This window comes from Thamnophis sirtalis, unplaced genomic scaffold, assembly GCF_051295495.1.
Source record: "Thamnophis sirtalis isolate CommonGarterSnake01/CBP01778 unplaced genomic scaffold, rThaSir2_p1.2 scaffold_15, whole genome shotgun sequence".
NCBI classification, from domain to species: Eukaryota; Metazoa; Chordata; class Lepidosauria; order Squamata; family Natricidae; genus Thamnophis; species Thamnophis sirtalis.
The window spans coordinates 19387205-19410120 of record NW_028261395.1 but is presented as its reverse complement, the minus strand read 5'-3'; the positions used below and the strand labels follow the sequence as shown (position 1 = coordinate 19410120).

General features: G+C 46.1%; 2 protein-coding genes across 2 annotated transcripts in view; one reads left to right on the top strand and one right to left on the bottom strand.

Moving 5' to 3' along the window:
• CABCOCO1 (ciliary associated calcium binding coiled-coil 1) overlaps positions 1-22916 on the top strand; it is a 113585-nt gene that overhangs the window by 24662 nt on the left and 66007 nt on the right. The window lies entirely within an intron of this gene.
• On the bottom strand, positions 1717-16879 carry TMEM26 (transmembrane protein 26). Its single transcript, XM_087701902.1, has 6 exons — positions 16689-16879; positions 11019-11097; positions 7025-7123; positions 6314-6543; positions 5469-5545; positions 1717-3036 (listed from the first exon to the last, which is right to left on the bottom strand). The coding sequence occupies exons 1-6, from the start codon at positions 16877-16879 to the stop codon at positions 2627-2629; spliced, it is 1086 nt and encodes a 361-aa protein (XP_087558028.1). The 3' UTR covers positions 1717-2626.

The window sequence follows — 22916 nt, the reverse complement described above, 5'->3', positions numbered from 1 at the left end:
CTGCCTGTTCTCTCCAGATATAAGGACAATTCCGTCTTCTGGTTTTAAATTTGATGAGTCCGCAAAACATGCTGGAGCCCCTTTTGTGTGTCTCTTCGGAAAACTTTGTTCTGTTGGTGACTGCATGTTCCCCATTCAGCACTAAAATGAAGGCCAGGGATTTGAGTGCCATCTTTAATCATGGAAAGATCCCGGGGCTGACCTGGATTCAATGATTTTATGGATCCAATTGCCCCCTCCCCCAGCACCCCAGGAGGGTGGGAGACGCTGCCACAGCACCTGTTGCAATGTCCATATTGCCCCTTTCTGCTTTCAGGACCTGGGGCCGGCCTCCTCCAGGGAAATGCTGCCATTACCCCTGGAGAGGGACATGCAGGGGTAAAATTCAGCAGGTCCCGACAGGTTCTGGAGAACCGGTATTGGAAATTTTGAGTAGTTTGGGGAACCGGCAAAGGAGGTGGGGAGGGAATGGGAACTTTGCAGTATCCTTCCCTCAGGAATGAGGAGGGAATGGGGATTTTGCAGTATCCTTCCCGTGCCAGACCCACCATGCCACACCCACAGAATTGGTAGTAAAACCATTTCAATTTCACCACTGGGGACACATCTCACCCATCCCAGTATTCTGTACCAGATGCAGCTTCCAGATGCTTTTAAAGGGTAGCCCCAGGCAAAGCACATTGCAGTAATCCATACGACCAGGGCATGAGTGGCTAAGAGAAATAGCAATAGCAATAGCAGTTAGACTTATATACCGCTTCGTAGGGCTTTCAGCCCTCTCTAAGCGGTTTACAGAGTCAGCATATTGCCCCCAACAACAATCCGGGTCCTCATTTTACCCACCTCGGAAGGATGGAAGGCTGAGTCAACCCTGATCTGGTGAGATTTGAACAGCCGAACTGCAGAACTGCAGTCAGCTGAAGTAGCCTGCAGTGCTGCATTTAACCACTGCGCCACATCGGGCGTAATTGGTGCACCTCAATTATGAGTGACATGAACACAGCACTCTGGAAGAGCCCAGAGCTACGCGTGAATGAGAGATTTAGGTCGGTTGTTGGGACCCCAATGGCTGGAAATGGAGGAGGAGTAGGGTTGGTAGCCACCAAGTTTAGAGGTCAGGAGAACTTCTCTTCTCTTTTCTTAAGGTCAGTGGTTCTGCAGCCCGCCCCCCCCTCAAATCAGAAGTAAGTTAGTGGAGGAGAAGAAGCCATGAAGATAAGTGCAGGGAGCAGAAATATCAACAAAGACAATGCCAGATAAACATTTCCTGAACAAATACAAATCTCTGGGTTTATTAAAAAACACTTCTCCTTTCTTTGTATTGAGAATTGTGCTCACAGTAACCTAAAAATACCAACATTCAGAAATAAAAGTGAAGAAATAATCATGTATACTATATCAAAACTGAATTGAGCAATAACAAAGACTTTGGACACGTCTTTCCCTGAAAATAATGACAAAGTTACTCTACGCATGCCGGCCTTTGATAAGCAATGCAACATTTGATTTCAAAGGCTGAAACTATTCGAAATAGAAACCATCCTGGGGGTGTTATCACTTAGATCAGAGATCCCCAAACTTGGCAACTTTAAGACTTGTGGACTTCAACTCCCAGAATTCTCCAGAGCTGGCTGGATAATTCTGGGAGTTGAAGTCCACAAGTCTTAAAGTTGCCAAGTTTGGGGACCCCCTATTGAAAGACAAAATTCATGGCATGGTAGAGGATCAAGAGGGGATTGGCTGTGTTTCCATCAGAACTTTCCTGAAGATTTATTCTTGAGGGCAACATCTTGGTTGGGAGAACCTGAGTAGATCTCCCAACCATGTTGTCTTAGAGACAGGCCACACCCACCTGGAAAGGCCACGCCCACCTGGATTTTTCTTCCCTCCCCCAGAAAAATCCCACCGTACCTGGATCAGTGGAAGGTGGCCCATTGCTTTGTGGAAAAGAGGCAATGTAAAGGGGGTAGACACAGGTGAACTGGGACAAGGTTACATCAGATTCAATGCTAGTGTGAAATAAAATAGAACCAGGAAGAAAATGGCCTTTAATCACTAGAACAAACTGTAGCGTGACACAAGACTCTGAAACCCTTCTATGGCAAGCCACACCACCCTCAATCTATACGAGGAAAAGGTAATTGCAAAACTAGCCATAGTTGCATTCACTGAATACATGTGTCTGGCACAGACAGGAAGCCGGAAAATGCTCTTCCCATTTATTGGAACTTCTGCATTGGTCAAAGTTGAATTCTCAGACTAGATCAAGGGGACCTCCATTATGCCCCAGACGTAGACCTGAATTTCAGGTAAAGATTCTGCTATGGCAGGGCTCTGAACACAATCACGGAGTCTGCAAATGTCACACATTGAAACAAAACAAAAAGAAGAAGAACCTACAAAACTACCTCAGCTGAGTCCCATCAGATAGACAATGGATGAATACCATGAATACTGTGGATACCGTGTCACTCAACCTACCCAATCAATAGACTGGATTTTGTTCTATCTCAAATATCTCCCCTTTGCTGCTAGGATGGGACCCTTGTCTTCCAGTGGACAAACAGTCTGCTTGCCAAGGCCTTCCAGAGGGAAGGGCTGGTCCTGGGGCAGAAGAGACCTTCCCTCACAAGCACTCAGCTGAGTCTGGGAAGGTCTCCTCCAGGCCAGTAGAGTCGCCTCCGTCCAGCAGGCCATTGGATGGGAGGTTGATGGAGTTGGGCTCACAGGGGCAACAGGAAGTGACTCCTTTCTGGCTTTTTGCTCTGCGCTGGAGGGAGGCGTGGAAGTCGAGCGACAGCACCACAAGGCGGTACAGCTGCAACATCACGATCAAAATGTTCTTGGCCGCAAAAAACACAAGCATCTGGTTCACAACTTGGAAGTAGCCCATCAGGATCAGGCGCACCACAAGGAAAGGGCCATCTTGGATGAACAAACTGATGCCGATGTTCCACAGGTCGGCACTGTGTCTGCAGAGGAGCAGATGAAAAACTTTTGTGGATGAAGCTGCTCGATCACAGTTGAGATGTTGCACTAGAAGAAAGAAAGAAAGAAAGAAAGAAAGAAAGAAAGAAAGAAAGAAAGAAAGAAAGAAAGAAAGAAAGAAAGGGCGTTTCTTTCAGGAGGTTGAAACCCATGTCATAAATCATCCAAAGAAAAAGTTGTCAGACACAGCAGCAGTATCTAAGCCAGGCTGAGCCTGTGGCTTGGTTCGTTCTTTGAACTGTGGCTTTCTGACTAAACCACAAGCCTTATTTAGCCAGGTTTCTGTTCACATTGTGATGACTTATAAACAGTAACTTCTAGTGAGCATCTAGAACTTTGTATGCACGTGGTCATCATTTCCTAAGTAAATCAATCATCGTTTAGTTTTATCTATATCTATCTATCCATCCATCCATCCATCATCTATATTTATATCTATTTATCATCTATCCATCTGTCTCTCTATCTAGCTATCCATCCATCCATCCATCCATGTATTATCTATCTATCTATCTATCTATCTATCTATCTATCTATCTATCTATCTATCCATCCATCCATCCATCCATCCATCCACCCATCTATTGTCTGTCTGTCTGTCTGCCTGCCTGCCTATCTATCCATCCATCCACCCATCGTCTATCTATCTATCCATCCATGTATCATCAATCTATCCATCCATCCACCCACCCATCTATTGTCTATCTATCCATCCACCCATGAATCATCTATCTACCTATCTACCTACCTACCTACCTACCTATCCATCCATCCATCTATCTCTCCATCCATGTATCATCTACCTAGCTATCTACCTACCTACCTACCTACCTACCTACCAATCCATCCATCCATCTATCAACCCATCCATGTATCATCTACCTATCTACCTACATATCTACCTATCTATCCATCCATTTATCATCTACCTACCTATCTACCTACCTACCTATCCATCCATCCATCCATCCATCCATCCATCCATCATCTATCCTATCTATCTATCTATATCTATCTATCTATCTATCTATCTGTCTGTCTGTCTGTCTGTCTGTCTGTCTGTCTATCTATCTATCTATCCATCCATCCATCCATCCATGTATCATCTATCTACTCATCTACCTATCTATCTCCTATCTATCTACTCACCTACCTACCCACCTACCTACCCATCCATCCATCCATCCATCCATCCATCCATCTATCTATCCATGTATCATCTACCTATCTACCTATCTACCTATCTACCTATCTACCTATCTACCTATCTACCTATCTACCTATCTACCTATCTACCTATCTACCTATCTACCTATCTACCTATCTACCTATCTACCTATCTACCTATCTACCTATCCATCCATCCATCCATGTATCATCTATCTACCCATCTACCTATCTATCTCCTATCTATCTACTCACCTACCTACCCACCTACCTATCCATCCATCCATCCATCCATCCCTGTATCATCTACCTATCTACCTATCCATCCATCCATCCATCCATCCATCCATCCATCCATCCATCATCTATCTATCTATCTATCTATCTATCTATCTATCTATCTATCTATCTATCTATCCATCCATCCATCCATCATCTATCCTATCTATCTATCTATCTATCTATCTATCTATCTATCTATCTATCTATCTATCTATCCTTCCATCTATCCATCCATCCATCCATCCATCCATCCATCCATCCATGTATCATCTATCTACCCATCTACGTATCTATCTCCTATCTATTTACTCATCTACCTACCTACCTACCCATCCATCCATCCATCTATCTATCCATCCAAGTATCATCTACCTATCTACTTATCTACCTATCTATCCATCCATCCATGTATCATCTACCTACCTACCTATCCATCCATCCACCCACCCACCCACCCACCCATCTATTGTCTGTCTGTCTGTCCGTCCGTCCGTCCGTCCGTCCGTCCGTCCATCCATCCATCCATCCATCCATCCATCCATCCATCCATCCATCCATGTATCATCTACCTACCTACCTATCCATCCATCTATCCATCCATGTATCATCTACCTATCTACGTATCTACCTACCTACCTACCTATCTACCTACCTATCTATCCATCCATTCATGTATCATCTACCTACCTACCCATCCATCCATCCATCCATCCATCCATCTATCCATCCATCCATGTATCATCTATCTACTATCTACCTATCTATCTCCTATCTACCTACCTACCCATCCGTCCATCCATCCATCCATCCATCCATCCATCCATCCATCCATCCATCCATCCATCCATCCATCTATTTATCTATAGTTAAAGATGGATCTATTTCCTCATAAGACATTTCAGCCCTTTGAATCGCCTTGGCCTTCCGACTGGCCTTTCCATGCTTCCACCCTAGAGAGACCAGTCCAAAGAAAGCCAGTTGATGCCGCTTCCACCTGAGCACAACCCTGGGGAAACACTGACAAGACCAACCTGCCAGATCCAGAGGAAATTGCAACATGCTCCAAGTCCACACGGCTAGGATTGCATAGACCAGAGCATCTTTGTTCCTGGGAAAAGGAAAGGCAAGTGTTTCAGAAACAAGGCACTGCTATAATTAGGCCAGACATATTGATTAGATTAAGGAGGTCTCCAACAATGGAAGCCTACAATTAGTTTCTGTAATTTATAAAATGGGAGTGAGGAATATTGTAGGTTAGAAATAATGAAACCGGGTGAAGGAGATAGGGTTAAAATTATTTTACTGTACTAATCAATTTTATAATAGCAAACCAAACTTCAGAAAATGAAACTTCCCATTTATTGGAGAATAAATTATCTCTAGACAACCTAGAACTCTCTGTATTTTAACTCGTTTTATTGCCTTGAATATATGTAAACACATTTAAATGAGTTAAAACCAGTTTTATGGCACCACTTTTTGAAAAAGGTGAGGCATCATCACCCACTTTGACTAGAGCTAAGAAGGCCTAAATGCCCATACATTCCATTGGAAGGGAACCAGCGAATGCCATTGCTTTTTAACAAGCATAAAGATTTCACCTTCCCTCATTCAGCCTGTTGCTTCTCATGCTCAAAGTTTTACAATCCTTTGAAACAGTTACATTCACCATCCCATCATTCTGGTTTATTCACAAGCATTGCGCCTTATAAGGAAAACCTGACTGTGGGATAATGGGGGGGGGGGAACAGTTGGACAGAGAGAGAGACAGATGGGTGGGCAAACAGGCAGAGAGAATGACAGACGGGTAGAAGGAGAGGCCGCTGTCTTCTCTGCTGTGGGTGCAGCTGCAGGGCTGGGGGCACCTGAGCCCTACCGGACGTTCTCTATTTCCAGCGTTTCACTGGTGAACTCGAGGATGTCTGCGGCGGTGCCCACGAAGAGCAGCAGCAGCTGAGACAGCTGGTCCCTGGTGATCTCCCCACCGATGGGAAGGAGCCAGCGGCCCAGGATGAGGAGCAGCAGGAAGGTCTGGTGGAGGCTCAGCGTCCAGATGGGCTCACACATTTTGGAGAGCGTGCTGACAAACTCCTGGGCCTGTTGCAGCTGCAGCAAAGGCAAAGATCAGAAAGCAGAAAAGCGAAGCTAGAGGTGGTGGGGGAGAAAGTTTCTTTGGAGGAAGCGCTCTGGGTCAAGATCTGCTCTTGCACGTCTTGCACACCTACGGGGGGGGGGGCAGTTGAGGACTGAGCAGACCCTTTGCACGGAATCCAAGAGAGTCCCTTCCCATCTCCCCCAACTGCCAAGGGAAATTATCTATTTGATCTTACACAAGTGGCTCTCCTGGACTTTACTTTTATTGAGAAAGGTATTTATCATTTCAGTGGTCCTTGGCCCACCCATAATGTGCCCGTGGTTTTAATCCCATCTAGTATCTCTGGGACCGCATGGGTGTAATTCTATTTCCTTGCTGCACCCCCAAGGCTGTTGTTGTTGTTGTTGTTGTTGTTGTTGTTGTTGAAATACATTTTAATTCAAAAAAACCAAATTGGGATTATGGGATATCAACCACCATCTCAACACTTACCTTTTCCATGATGTTGTTTGCCGTGGTCTCATTTCTGTAACTGGGTCTGACTTGTTCACTGTGGTTCTTCACCAGCTGCTCATATTCATTGGGGCAAAGCTGCAATAAAAACACAGCTTCTGTTCTGGCTCTGCATAGACCAGAAATGGAAGGACCCCAAAGATTCCCCCTTGTCGCTTTGCTGACTCCCCAAAGCCTTGGAGGTGGCCCCTGGCTGTGGACCATCCATATGAGGTTAAAGCAGTGAGGGAGTCTAGCAAGGAAGAAGATGCAGTGAGAATCCAGGGAGAAGCTGTTCAAATCAGCCTTGACCCACTGAAGAGCACTCGCCCACTCCCCCGTAGGTGAGAAAGAAGTCATAGAGTCATAGGGCTGGAAGGGACCTTGGAGGTCTTCTAGTGCAACTCCTGCTCAAGGCAGGAGACCTTGTATCATCTCAGACAAATGGCTCTCCAATCTTTTCTTAAAAACCTTCAGCAATGGAGCACCCACAACTCTGGAAGGCAAGTTGTTCCATTGATTAATTGCTCTCACTGTCAGGAAATCTCTTCTTAGTTCCAGGTAGGTTCCCTCTTTAACAAGCTTCCACCAATCACTTCTTGTCCTGTCCTCTGGTGCTTTGGAGAATAGGCTGATCCCCTCTTCTCTTATCTGTGTTTGAAACAAGCCATCATGTCACCTGTACTCCTTCTTTTTGTTAAGCTAGACATACCTGATCCCCTTCATCATTCATTGTACGGTTTAGTGTCCAGACCCCTTATCATCTTTGTTGCTCTTCTCTGCCCTCTTCTAGGACCTCAGCATCTCGTTTGTATTGTGGTGACAAGAACTGGACTCAGTATTGCAGGTGTGGCCTCATTAGTGCAGTATCCCTTTCCACAATCATGATGTTCTCTCTCTGTTGATGCAGTTTAGGATTACATTGGCTCTTTGGCCAGCTGCAGCCTACGGCTGTTTCATACTTAAGTGGTGGGTTACTAGGACACCTAGATTCCTCCCACAGTTGCTGCTCCTTGAGCCAGGTGTACCTGTGCGTTTGGTTTTTCCTGCCTAAGTGCAAGACCTTAAATGTTATTGGAAAGGACTCAATGCTCAAATCTATAAAGGTCCTTTGAATCTTGAGTCTATTGTCCAAAGGCTTAGCAATTCCCCCCCCCCCCCGCAACTTTGTGTCATCTGCAAATTTGTTGATCTCCCTTCTATCTCATCATCTAGATCATTTATGAAGATGTTGAAGAGCACTGGCCTCAAAACAAAATCTTGAGGTACTCCACTGCATGCTTCCGTCCATGTAGATGGAGTTCCATTGAGGGCTGCACACTGGGTGCGGCTGGTCAGCTAACTACGAATCCATCTAGGGGTGGTACTATCTATCCCAAATTGTTCTATCTTATCAAGAAATAGGCTGTGGTCAACTTTGTCAAATACCTTACTGATGTCCAAGTATACTAGTATCCATGGTATACTAGTATACCAAGTGTACTAAGTCCAGAGCATTCATTTCCCTGATCCACTCATTCCTCCAAAGCACCGGAAGGCCAGAGAAGGAATAATTGATGGAAACTGATCAAGGAGAGATTCAACATGTAAATAAAGAGAAATTTTCTGACAGTGAGAACAATCAACCAATGGAACAGAAGTTGCCTTCAGAGGTTGTGGGAGCTTCATCACTGGAGGCTTTCAAGAAGAGATTGGACTGCCATCTGTCCGAAATGGAGTAGGGTCTCCTGCTTGGGGAAGGGGTTGGACTAGATAACCTGCAAGGTCCCTTCCAACTCTGTTATTCTATTTTGTTCTGTTTTTCAAAGCACCAGAAGGCAGGACAAGAAACAATGGATGGAAACTAATCAAAGAGAGAAGCACCCTAGAACTAAAGAGAAATTTCCTAACACTGAGAACAATTAACCAGTTAAATGCCTTCAGAAGTTATGGGTGCATCATTACTGGAGGCTTCTAAGAAGGGATCGGGCAGCCACTTGTCTGGAATGTCTTCTGTTTGTCTGGAAAAGGGTCTCCTAGTTAAGCAGGGGTTGAATTAGAACAGAAGTCACTACCCAGTGGTCCGCGGATCACTGGTGGTCAGTGAGAAAATTTTGGTGGTCCGCAGTGCACCCAGGTGGAGGAGCTGCTCCTGGATGACCAGTCCTGTGACTAGAGCTCTGAAATATGGGGCTGGCCAGGCAGCTTGTGGTGGGGTTGGAAATCTCTCCTGTAGAGGTGGTTCGTACAACTTGAAAATTGCAGAAGGTGCAAAGGGCAAGAAGTAGTGCAGACCTCACCAGCCGGTGAGTCAAGGTGGTGTGGCGGTGCAGGCAAGCTGAAGCAACCGGTGTTGACAATCAGCAGCTCTTTTGCCCCCCCCCCCCCTGCTGTGGCTTCCTGTCAGCTCAACCCACCACTGGCTGGTCCCACCACTCACCCTCCCTCTCACTCCTCACCTGGTGTGAGAAGGGAAGGGCAGGGGATGGAGATTCGCTCCATATTCCAGAGCGGGAGCGAAGCTTCATCTCTTCCTGGGTCTCACGGGCATTTGTTCCTTGCTGGTGCTGCGTGACTGGGAGATATGTGACTTCCTCTCTTCCCCAAGACACTGGCTGGCCCATGAGATGAGGAGAGAGAGAGAGAGAGAGAGAGAGAGAGAGGGAGGGGGAGGGAGAGAGGGAGGGGGAGGGAGAGGGAGAGGGAGAGGGAGAGGGAGAAAGAGATGAGAAAAAGAGATGAGAAAAAGAGAGAGAGAAAAAGAGAGATGAGAGAAAGAGAGAAAGAGAGAGAGATGACAGAGAGAAAGAGATAGAGAGATGAGAGAGAGATGAGAGAGAGAGAGAAAGAGAGAGAGATGAGAGAGAGAAAAATGAGAGAGATGAGAAAGAGAGAGAGAGAGAGAGATGAGAGAGAGATGAGGGAGAGAAAGATGAGAGATGAGAGTGAACAAGAGAGATTAGAGATGAGAGAGAGGAGAAAGGGAGAAAGAGAGAAAGAGAAGAGAGATGAGAGAGAGAGAGAGTTCCGCATGTGGCCCTCCCTAGCTCCGTTTTCACTGGTAGAGGATTGCAGGAGGCCGTTGCACCTAGAAATGGAGCTCGGGAGCCCATTTTCACTGGCAGAGGCATCAGGTCACCACAGGCACCCCCGACATGAGGCCATGCACACTCTGGCCACCCCCACCCGCTGAGGTCAAACACAACCCTGATGCAGCCCTCAGTGAAGTCCAATTTGACAGTCCTGGCTTAAGCTGTTGCCTCCGCTTGGGACTGAACGCCCCTGAACTGAAAGCATTTTGCTGCTCTGTGCACAGGACTTACACACAACAAGGTGTTGTTTGTGTGTAACAAAACAGCAGAAGGAGAAATGCAAATGAAACGCAAAACACCCCCTTTAATGGTGATCTAACAAGGGACGGGCACGAGCATCCCACCCGCTGAAATCTCGGGTGAGATGGGGACCGGCTACAAGGAAGGCCAAAGCTTTCCTACTTTGCAACATTTTTTAAATTCATTCTGCGTGAGAAAAGGTGTCTGTTTCTGCAACTGCTGATGCCAAATGTTTTCTCTCAGGGAGGAAAACTAAAATGATCTACATCTGGATACATTTATGCAACTTTTAGAACCGAGGCTGCGTCTAATAAAGCAACTAAAAAAGAACCACCAAATCTAACAAAAACCGGATTGCGCAACTAGAACCATCACACAAACTGAGTGCATCTGCATCATCCCCCTTTCTTGGTGGCATTTATTCAACCACGGGATTGATGTGGAGAGTTTACCACCCGTGTCCTTCAAGGTGCATCAAGAAAAGTCAGTGTTGTATCATGGCTTAAGCCAAAATGATTTCATACCTCAGGCAGAAAACCCAGAAGCAGCAGAATTCGGGATACAAAAATGCAGTAACTGTGCCCACCTTGGTTTCCAGGCAGCTGGGTTTCCTTTGCCCAAGCAAACAGTCTCCTTCCTTCTCCGTCATGAAATCACGTTAAAAAAAACCACAAAACTAGTACCTGATTTTTAGGCTGAAGTTCCAGAATCCACAAGGAGGGCACTATGCTGATGAGATAGACAAAGATCGGCGGTGAGAACCTGAGGAAGGACAAAAAGAGTTGGGTTGAGCCAGGGGTGAGTTCCTGCCAGTTCTAACCTCTTCTATAGAAGAGGTTCTACAAATCTACTGTGCTGTTTAGAACCGGTTCCAGCTCCCTCCCTCCCCCCGCCCGTCCGCACATCATGATGAAGAGCGAGAAGAGGAATTTTGAGAGTTGAAGTCCACAAGTCTTAAAGCTGTCAAGTTTGAACATCCCTGCGTTTTTTTCCCCTAAAGGGTTAGGGGTGCAAGGGTCTTGTAACTTGACAGCTTTAGGACTTGCGTGCTTCAAATGCCAGAGTTTCTGAGACAACATTTTGGTTGCTAAGCAAGAGCGTTGTTAAATGAGTTTCACCACATTTTACAAGTTGGCCATGCCCACCCAGTCACATGACTGGCAAGCCACTCCCACCCAGTCACATGGCTGGCAAGCCACTCCCACAAAGCAGGCCACACCCACAGAAGAGGTTCTAAAAAAATTTGAAACCCACCACTGGTTTGAGCACCCTGAGAAACCACTACAGAATTCACAGTCGAAACATTAAGGGAATAAGCAGGATCACTGATGCCCTGGGGTGCGGGTGGGACATTCGTATGGCCACAGCTGGTGCCCACTAGATTTCCTCCCACCCAGCTGAATTTTTAAAAAGCTTCTTTTGGGAACAAGCAGGCAGCAAAGCAGCAGGAGCAGAGACGGACAGTAAAAGCTTGGGACTTTCCAGAGGACTCGCCATCTTGCTTAGAAAATAAATGGCAGTTCCGTGTTTTCTTGGAAGAGAAGGCCCTTGCAGGGAAGAGAGGACGCTGCAACGGGGCTGGTTGTGGGCTTTTTTGATAGAGCTGTGGGGCCATTTTGTCAGCTGGAAATGGGCTGTGGGTAGTTGACCCCCCAACTCTTCCACAGCCTGCAATTGAAACGGCAAACAACTGACCACAAAAAGGCTTTGACGGCCATTGGCATAAAGAACAGAGGGCAGAGAAATCCCACTGCTCCCCCTCCCTGGCTTAGGCATTGCTTCCAAGGCCCTCAACCTCTGCAAAGGGAGGCAGAGTTTAGACTGGGCAGATGTCCCCTCACTTGCCTTCCAAAGCAGCAGGTCTGTCCGTTCTTAGCACCCGAGTGAGTGATCCTTCCTGGGCCTCCAGGAGACAGAAGCAGAGTAACCAAAACTTAGCTGGCCCCTAGTTGCATTTCAGGAAGGGGCTGATCCAAGCAGTGGTGGGTTGCAGGCAGTACGCCCCGGTATGGGCATACCGGATCCTGCCCGGAGCTCTGGATACCATTCCGGTACGGTGCTCTGGAGGGCCCAGCTGCCTGCCTGTGCTCCTTACCTGTGCTTTATGCTTTTGGCGCTTCTGCACACACGCATGGCACATACGGTGCCTGCACGATGCTCCGTGGAGCAGCTTGAGTGTCGCGGAGGCTTGCAGAAGTATCATTTGACGCTAGAACGCATGCACGCACCACACGCATGCATGTGAGTAACTCTGTGGCTGTTCCAACCATACCAGTTGGAACGGAATCTGGAACCCACCACTGGATTCAAGGGTGATGGGTGGAGTGAGAGGCAACATATGGACTCTCAGATTGCAACTTGTGGTTTCAAAAGTTTGGAATCCCCTGCTGGAAGGCTCCCAGAGATTTTATTGGTGGGATTCCTCAACCTTCTCCTTTTTTAGAAAAGCAAGAAAGAGGAAAAGGCAAAAAGGAGGAGAACTTACAACTCTCTACATAGAGATTTCCTATCCTGACTTTCGTTGAGGAAATTGTGACACAGTCATGCTTCCATCTGTCTGCTGGGACATAAGTCAGGTGTGGAATCAGGGAAGATTGTGGAGATGGAGGGAGGGGCAAGCTGCAGGAGGGAGGCTGCCCTGGATGCTGAGTCCCACCAGGGTTTCTGCAGGCGTCTTTCACCAACAGGCTTCTCTTCTCTCTCTACATCTTCGGGAGGAGGAGGAGGAGGCGCCTTGTGAAAACATTCTTGGCTGAGCTCTGCGTTCCTCCTTCCAGGATCCGCCTTAGAAGAGACTGTAACACCACCTTCCAGCCTCTTTATTAAGGAGGGGACCAGAAATAACGTCATGGCCATTTTATGCACTTTCTGTGAAGTTCTGAGTGGGGAAGAGAAGACACGTAGACTAACCTGCTTGGCCGAGCATCTACTGGCCTTGGTTCCCTCAGAAAGCCAAGCAAGACATTTGGAAGGGGAAGATTCAATAGGGATCTAAAAATGCCCTGGAAGAAATACCAATCCCAACAATACAACAGAGTGAGGTCCATGTGATCAGCAGGGATAACAGAATAGCAGAGTTGGACGGGACCTTGGAGTTCTTCTAAGCCAATGTCCTGCTTAGGGATCAAGGGCCTCCAAAGGACATCACTGATTGCATAAATGACATGGCACCAATGAGATCATGATGCCACGTGCCTCCCATTACCCCAGCTTCATGGATACCCAAGACTGGTATCAATTGGGACTCCAGGAGGCCACTGTGGGATATAGCAAGCCCAATAATTACTGTTAAGTAATTATCAGCTGCTGCAATGATTCCCCTTTCGGTCATGTTTAAAAGTATAATTTAGCAGCAAAGTTAGAGGGTGCAGAGAAGGAAGGACCACAAAGAAGAGGGTGGTCCATGACAGAGCGATAGAGTCAATGACGGAAGGATAAAATCCAGGCTGCATCCAAAAGGACAGGAATTGCTTTTACGCAAAGAAAGAAGGACAAGGGTGTTTTCCTAGACTTTTGGGTACATCCTGCTTCCAAGATGCCTGAGATGGGTATGGAAAGAACTTGTTTCTTTGGGTGACGACTGCTGACTGGTGGTCCATATCCAGACCTCTGTGCCTCAGGTGACTCTTCAGCCGTGACTGTAAGTTATACAAGATGGTATTTTGCAGAGAAGATGCCATTCAAAGGCCTCCTTGTTGATGTTCAATCATTGAGTCTTGACTTGGGACTTTGTCAAAACTATCTAGCAGGACCCTGAGGGCTTGGGAGCTCTTGCCTGGCCCTAGGCAGACTGTCTGGTCACCTTGTTCTTCCCAGCCTTTTTCTTGACTGCCTCTGAATCCACCAAGCATCTTCGCCATTAATTCTCACCTTTGCATTGTTGTGAGCCTCAACCATCATCATGCAACACTCAACCAAGAGGAGATCTTTTCTGAAAGGTCCATGCTGAGAGAACCATTTTTATCCTCCCTCCGCCCAGGATCAGTATTTTTGTTGTTATGTTATTTATTACTGTAACTTTTTAGATTTTTATCAGTTTTTATATTGGCTATTGTGTGACATCCAATCCCTGCTTGGGGGGTGGAGATGAATGACTATGTAAATTTGTTTAATAAATAAATACATTGAATGGATCAATAAAATTCTCTGTCCAAAATATCCCAGCTTTAACTTCCAATGGACAACTACAGCTTGGCTTTGCACCATCTGGTACTGAATCTGCATTCTTCTAGTTGTCCAAGATAATCTGAATGATTTTTCAAGCATAGTTCAAAGCCATCCATTTAATATTGAATAAAAGGCATACTTGGTAGATGATATTTAAGTACTTAACTGTTTATTGGAACAGATTGAATTAAAACTCCAAAGAAGTTAATTCAGATACGAATCCAAGAACTCTGAACCTTTTCTCAAAACAAAAGAGTAGAATGCATGGTCAAACAGAAGGAATAGAAGATACCGGTGCAATTGGTTGGAATTCAAAGGTTTCTTGGTGGACAGACAGTTTGATGCTGGACTGACGTTTTGAAATGAACCTGCATTACCACAGAGAAAAGTGGAGAAAAATGTACTGAAGGGTCCATTTTTCACCAGAAGCTTGCCAGTTCCTGAGTTGGGTGACTGAGTTGCTGCTCAAAGGACAGTCACAAAAAGGTTGAAGGCATTTCTAAAGGCCCCCCATCCTGCTCACACATGGGCCTCTCTCCATAAAGCAGAGGCACTCGATCTGGGAGGTGGTGAGAAGGAATGGATCCCCTCCATGAAGCAGGGTTGATCCTTGAGTTTCCTTGATCACAGAGAAGACAGGGACAGGACTTTACCCAGTAACTCCATCAGCAGAATCGCCATGACTTTCTCAACTCTGCTCTTGAACTGAATACTGACAAAACCAAGGCAAAACTGTAGATAACAAGGAACCCCTGTTGGGAGGTGACTTTTGTGCGATGCAGGGACAACCCACGGGCAAAGGCATGGATGAAGATAATACATTTTCATCCTATCAGAGCCCCGTTCATTCATTTTCTTTGTCCCAGGGAGGAGGGGATTCATTTATCATTTCAGTCTTCTAAATTTTGAGGACTCTGGTCTACAGAAACAGCCATTCCGTGTATAAGGGCAGCCTTTCAGTAGGAAGAGGTGAATAAGTTTGAAAACAGGAAGCCGTGTAGACCATCTGCCTCCCATCCTGAAAGGGCACCTTTGTTCTTCTCCTAGCAGAGATGGTGTGATCCTTTTCCCTACTGAAAAGTTGAACCAGAGTTTCAGAAGAAGGACAAACCCATCTTGATGCTGATGAGATCAGAAGTCAAGAATCTTCCCCCACTTGGGGGAAAAAGGACACTTTTCGACTCTCTTTTTCCTCCTCCTGTCCTGTTTTTAGTAGCCCAGTTTTGCCCTGAGTCACCACAGACCTGGGTGTCTCCAGAGTTGGCTTTGCAGCTGTGAATTAAAACTATGTGGCTTTCCTTCTGAACATTGTCAAGCTATATTTCTTTTAGAGGGGTTGAAACTGCCTTCAGTACTTAGACCTGATCTCTGCAAGCTGAGGTCCTCTGCTGACCAGCAGAAGGTTGCAATCTGATCATCTGCTGGAGAATTTATTTAATAAATGTGTTGTCATTTCTCCTTCCACGGGATCTTGGGCTACATGTAGTTTGAATGGAGAAATTGACTGAGGATACTTGCCACTGTTCTGTTAGAGGTCTCCAACAAGGCTCCCATTATAATCTGAAATAAGGGTCTTTCGTGTGACTCACCAATTCATCCATCCACTCATCCATACATTCATTTTTTTAAAATCCAAGCCAAATGTCTGAAGCCACCTCGCTCCAAGCTGAGCACAGCCCAGTTCTGCTGAAAGGGCGTCTCTCTTTTCAACTCCTGCCGCTTCTCACCATCCCAGGACAAGCGAAGTCCAGTCACAGAACGAGCTTCCTCAGCCAGAGAGAGAGGGCCGGGAGCCGGAGGGGCTGGTCACCAAAGTCCAACAACTCATTTTACTCTAAGAGCAAAAGTGGGATCCGACCTTAGGTGAAAGCCAGACAAGCTGCTAGTCCCCAACACAACTTTTTGTCCCGTGTTGGTCACCTCGAGAGAGGGTCTTTTCTCAAGTTCAGTCTACCCAGAGCTGCACGGGGGCTGTCCGGCTGCTCTCCAGACAGAGCGCTTAACCAAATGGGCCGATGGCCTCCCTGAAGGCAGAAGCCACCAAAGCGCCGTCGGGCAGAAGAGAAGAGCGTCTCTCTCGGAAACCCGGAGGAAAGAAAGAGAGAAGAGAAGAGAAAGAGGGAGGGAGGGAGGAAGCGAAGAGAAAGATCTGGAGCCCCGGCGGGAGCCGGAGTCCGCGGACTCACCATTTGTAGCCCCTTCCCCGCTTGAGCTTGAGCGTGAGCGCCGTTTCCAGGCACAACAGGAGGTTGAGCAGCGCCAGCAGCCAGTACTTGCGCTCCTTCTTCACCTCCGTAACCCGCCAGACGCCCAGCAGCGCGTGCAGGGCGAAGAGGACCCGGGTGCCCAGCGCGTTCAGCAGCACCATCGCCTCCATCCTCTCGACCCGCCGAGGGTCCCGCAGCACAGCCCGGCCTCCTCTTCCCTCCCTCTCCCGCGCTCCCTCTCCCGGACTTCCTGAAAGGGGACGGGGTGGGGGGCGGGGGCGAGGAGGACCAGCTGAGCCAGACGGCCGGAGGCGGGGAAGGGGGTTCCCGCTGCCCCTCCAGCGCGCCAGGGCTACAAGGAGCGGCCAGGTTCCCACCCTGTCTGGCGGGCGGTGGCTTTGCTGGGGAGTGGAGTCGGGGGGTCGGTAGGGTGACTCCTGTCCAATGCACCGTCCAGCCCAGCCAGGACTCCCTTGTGGGCTTGCGAGGGCTTCGCATCTCCTTAAATGCGCGTACACACACACACACACATCTTTGGCTTGTGCCTAAACCCGAGGTGAATAGGGGTGCAAGGCCCCTGCCCCCTTCTGCAGATGTGCAGGTCTTGATAGCCTCCCCATATCTCATTAAATGAAGGTGGGGGAGGGGACCGCAATGGCAGCAGAAGTTTGGGAAAATGCTGCTGAGCTCCGACTGCCAGGGCTGCAACTCCCCCTTGAAGATTTTCTGAGGATTAAAATTTAATATCCCCCAAACTTTTTTTTTCAAGTCTTCCACTTTCTCTACTATTAGTAGCTGAGTTAATAACACATGTTCCTGGAGGATTACAGTCAATGATCAAGAAAATTAGATGTTGTTTGAATTTAATTTAGTTCTATAAAGCTGCTACAATAATTTACAACTTTGATATTTAATATTTAATAAGATGGTTCAACAAAGAGCCCTCTCAGTAATTGTCTTGAAATATTAAATCCCCCCCCCAGAAGTCATTTATGTTTTCTAGCTGAAAAACCTGTTTGCCAACTCATTTGGCTTGATAAGAACTGTCTGATGATGACTACAGGTTGGTTTTCTTCTACCCAATAGGTTGATGAGACGCTTCAGGAGAACTCTCAGCTAAGATCTCTGGCAAGATCCTGCTAGTCTCTTGTTTTTATTGGCTCCTCTTCAGAGGCTTCTGATTCTTCATCCCCCAATGAACATGATTTCAGCAGAATTGTCTATTAACTGTCACTTATTTGCATTCTTGCAAGATTTGGCTTGTGTCATCAGTGATGGTATCTGGTCCTCTGATCTTCTGTCAGCTTCTTTTTCAAGGCTCCTCTATTCCTTCAAGCAATAGAAAAAGCAAATACCACAGACGTATACAGCTTCGCAGGGCTTTACAGTGGTTTACAGAGTCAGTCTCTTGCCCCCAACAATCTGAGTCCTCATTTTACAGACCTTGGAAAGATGGAAGGCTGAGTCAACCTTGAGCCAGTCAGGATCGAACTGCTGAACTGCTGGCAGTCAGCAGTCAGCAGAATTAGCCTGCAGTACTGCATTCTAACCACTGTGTCTCTTACCAAGGACTCTTGTCTTTGCATTGTGTGCCCAAATTAGCTAAGCTTTTGCCTTCGTTGTTTTGCCTTCTTCCAGTTGAAAGCCTGGTTTTATTTCTATTCATATTGGATCATTTGTTCATTTGATCCAAGATTTTTCCACAATGTTCTCCAGCATCACAATTCAGAGGCAATCTGCACACTGTTCTGGGAAAGCTACAAGACATGTGTGCGATAAAATCCTTGTCTGAAAAGGCCCAGAATTCAGGAGGAAAAAAGAGAGCACGTCCATAGTTCTTGCTGATGAGTAGCCCCATCTGGAGGCACACCTGCCTTCTGCTCTGTCTCAGAGCTGTGTGTTTTCTCTGGGCACTTATGCATTTGATGCTGGTCTCCCCTCTGGGCCTTGTATTTTTGCAGAAATAGCTCTGGCCAGAGAGACAGGTGATGCAACTTTAGCCACAAAATCTTATGAAACTCCCAGCATGTTGGAGAAGAAAAGTATCCCTTGGGAAAATAAGTGTAAAAGGACTTTTTTTTTTGGCAAAGGGTTAGCCAGATGTCATTTCAAGATTATATTCTTAATTTCTCTCTCTCCCTCCCTCCCTTCCTCCCCCCCTCTCTCTCCACCCCCCACTCCCCATTGAACTATTCTAAACAGAAGCTGCTTCTAACAACAATCAGAGTGGGGTTGGCTGTTTCTTTTTTATTTTTCTATTTTAGTACAGGGCATGTTATTCTAATAATAACTGGCAATTTTTTCTCTCTCTAAGAAAAAACTCTTACTTGCAGCCTGCTTGCAGTGAATTTCCATTCACCCTGAATGCAGCAAGGGTGGGGGAGATTTTTTAGGACATTCCCTGTGTGCTCCAGAATGTGGCCATCCGAATGTCCATCCCCCCTGCCTCCCCCCACCCCCAAGCACAAAGCCACCACAGCCCAAGGTTAGAAGGCAAAGCTGAGCAATGTGCAAATGTGACATTGGCTGTAACACTTCCCCTCCTGAAAAAAATAACCCAATAAAAGTAAAGGAAACCGATTACTTTATATATATTTGTTCTGTTTTAAAAATCTTTCCTCCTGGGCTATTGTTTTCTTGGTATCAGCAAAAATGCGGCTTCATGGTGGCCTCCCACTCTCCTGTAGACAATCCCAACCTCCATCCACACCACAGAGCCATGGAATGCAGGCTGCCAGACAGAAGGATGTCAATTACAGCCAGTCCAGGTTCTCTGAAACATACTCCTGGCAGGTTTTCATGCCACTGATCTCCATGAAAAACAGCTCGGAGGGCGGACAGTCCTAGATACCATCATTCTCCTAGGAGCATTGATAGGTGGCAAAAGTCAAACCGAGATGGCCTGGGTTTGCCATCGTCAGCTCTGACGCACAAGAGGGTTAGTCTTCCCATTCCTGCACAACTGGCCCCTCTTGGGAGTTGTCAGATAATCCAATAGAAAGTCTCTAAAGGACTCCTGAAGAGCCTCTGATGTTACTTCTCAGAATAAGATCATTTGAACACCTTGGTGGTTAAAACAAACAAAACAAATAACAAAAAAAAAATCACTTGCAGGTCAATCTGCTTGTTGTCCATTTGAACAGCAAATTACCTAAATGCTGGAGATGTGATTGTGCTGATGCTACATATTATCATATATGGTGGCCTTGTAAAAAGGTCAAAGCATTTTGGATAAAAATATCGTGGATTATGCAAAATATTTTTAAAAAGAGGATAAAGTTTACTCCTCAGTTATTCTTGTTAGGTATAATTACAGACTGTACAGTTATAGAGATTAATTTGATTCTGAATTTAAAAACGGCAGCAAGACTGTTGGTGGCGCAGTACTGGAAGAAGGAAGATTTGCTTACTATTCAAGAATGGACATTAAAAGTAACAAACTTAGCAGGGATGGCTAAAATATCAGCGTATCTTAAGGACCATTCAGATGAGAAATACAAGCTGAAATTGAGAAGATGGAATGATTATATTCAGAATAAATATGGGACTAAGAAAGTCCAGATAGCTTATGAGTGAATGAGCAAGGAATGATACAACTTGTTTAAAGTTAGCTTTACAAAAGGCGAGTTAAAGTACAAGGGAGGGATGATGCTAAAGTCTGTTAGTTTATTTTAGAATATGGTTGTTAATGTTATACCCTATATTTGCTCTGGGAGGTTGGGGGGGAGGTTGGGGGGGGAGCTGGAATCGGGGGGGGGGAAGGTATATATTTGTAAAACTTTTTTTAAACTTTTAATAAAAAAAAGAATAGCAAATTACAAAAATGCAGCGTAAAGCAAAAGAATAGGGAGAAAGGAATAAAAATCAGAGTATGGCTTATCTATTTGGTTCAAAATATTGTAACACAATCAAAAAGTATAAAAAATAGCAGACTGTTTAAAGACATTAGAATATGTAGACAAATCTGTGGTGCTTTGTGCAAGAACAAAAAGATAACTAAGAAAAAAGTTTTTCTTCACATAATTCCAAGAATCAGAAGCCCTGAACATCTCCAAAACCCCTGCACAATTCTGGGGAGGAATCAGTGGTGGGTTTCAATTTTTTTTAGAACCTCTTCTGTATGTGTGGCCTGCTTTGTGGGAGTGGCTTGCCAGCCATGTGACCAGGTGGGCGTGGCCAACTTGTAAAATGTGGTGAAACTCACTTAACAACGCTCTTGCTTAGCAACCAAAATGTTGGCTCAGAAACTCTGCCATTTGAAGCACGCAAGTCTTAAAGCTGGCAAGTTACAAGACCCTTGCACCTCTAATCCTTTAGGGAAAAAAACCCAGGGGTGTTCAAACTTGACAGCTTTAAGACTTGTGGACTTCAACTCCCAGAATTCCTCCTCTCGCTCTTCATCTTGATGATGTGAGGACGGGCGGAGGGAGGGAGCTGGAACCGGTTCTAAATGGCACTGTAGATTTGTGGAACCTCTTCTATAGAAGGGGTTAGAACTGGCAGGAACCCACCCCTAGGAGGAATGGTTGCTTCGAGGAAGTCTGGCAGCTGCCCAGACTCAACATGTGCTCCTATGCTTTCCAAGGCATCTTTGGAGACTGAAACCCGAGTGCTGCATAGCTGTTATAGTAGAGATCCACCCGTCCCGACTCCCAGTCCCTGATTCACACATGGCTTCTTCAAGCACGTCAAGATGGAGGTGCTGAGGTCCTTCTGACCCCCTGAGTAAATGAAAGTGGGGAGGCCTGTTGCCTTACCTCAGGGTGTGAAGCCTTTGCCGGATGACTGGGAAGCCAACAGGGTGAGGAAATAAACTTGGATTTTCTGTTTGTGAAAGATCAGCTTAAACGTGAGAGGGAGAAAAGGCAAAGCAGACCAGAAAGCAATTCATGATCAAAGTAGATTTCTGATTCCTAGCAAGGAGAAGCGAGGTCTCCTCCTTCCCCTTCATTTGAGAGGAGGGGTCTGATCCCCAGAACTGAATTACCTGCAATTTGAGAAACCATCCAAGAACAATATCAGAAGGATACTTGAATGAGATGAGATGATATAATGAAATTACTTGCTTGGGAGGCTTTTTATGTTTAATATAAGTATTTTCCTTCTGTTACCAAGGAGATAAATTGGCTACAGGTAGAGAAAGACTGAGGGGAAGATGGGTCCATTTTGCTTTATAATGTTCCATTTAAAATCCCACATTCAGAAGTCCAACAGGTGGAGGTGATTGCAGGGAAATGAAACCGCGAGAGCTCCACAGGCCAGGATGGCATCTCTGCTCCTGGGTAGAGGGGACCCCAACAAGGAAAGGCCCACCTCTCCCTTCCTGAAAGCTTTTTCTCCCTTCAGATCAGCAATAAATAATAATTCTAATCACTCCCAAGATATGTGAGCCAGGTGCTGCATGTGCAAAAGGGTGAGGCAAGCATTATTTCAGATATTTAGGAGGCTCTTTTTCAACCCTTACCTGGTACAGGTGTCGTGGTGCTTCATTATCCTGAGCAACTTGAGAGTGTCCTGTAGGATCTTCTGAGGAGGAGATGAAAGGGTCACTCTTCAGGATCGTTGGTCTCCAAAGCCTTCCTCCAAAGGGTCATGTCCCACCAGAGTTTTGAGAGATGGTAATCTTTGAAACAGGTAGAATAGTGGACCCAGAAATGGTAGGGTGGGGGAATGCAGCCTCCCTGGCAGCCCGTAGAGGCTCTTCTGCTCCTCAGGACCAGGGAGTCTCCAGGGAGGGTTATGGGGAGGGGTCTTCAGAATAGGGGACCAGCAGCTCTTTGGCATAATTCTTCCATCTTCAGTCAGACTGCCGAAGCAAGTGGCTTTTAGAAGACAAGTCAAAGTATTGTGACAAATGCTTTGCAAATTACCATAAACTACAAGCAGAGGAATGATTTCTGGGAGTTTGCAATTAGGAGAGGCTCCTGATTAGTGAACTTCTGAAACTTCGACTAATGATTTCTTCCTCCCCCAAAATAGCCAGGACAGAAATGGCTACAGAAATGAATCTGGGAGGTGTGAGAATTATTAGGAGTGACAGGCTGCTGACTCGCTCCATTATTGCCATGACTTTTGGAAAATAAGTATCTATTAAAAGTTTTATGAATGCATAAATTATACTAATGCAAGGGCTGTCAGTGAGTATTGGATCCTTATTCAGCTGTAACTAACTGTTCTCCAGACCTCAGTTGCACTGTACAAAAATAT

Bases quoted from the DNA above. Each gene is read 5' to 3' on its own strand.
- TMEM26 (XM_087701902.1), bottom strand. From the start codon at position 16,879: ATGGAGGCGATGGTGCTGCTGAACGCGCTGGGCACCCGGGTCCTCTTC. The intron at 7,124-11,018 runs GTACTAGTTTTG...TTTTTATTGCAG, and splicing joins AACTTCAGCCTAAAAATCAG to CTTTGCCCCAATGAATATGA. The intron at 5,546-6,313 runs GTAGGGCTCAGG...TCCTTTTCCCAG, and splicing joins CTGGAAATAGAGAACGTCCG to GAACAAAGATGCTCTGGTCT.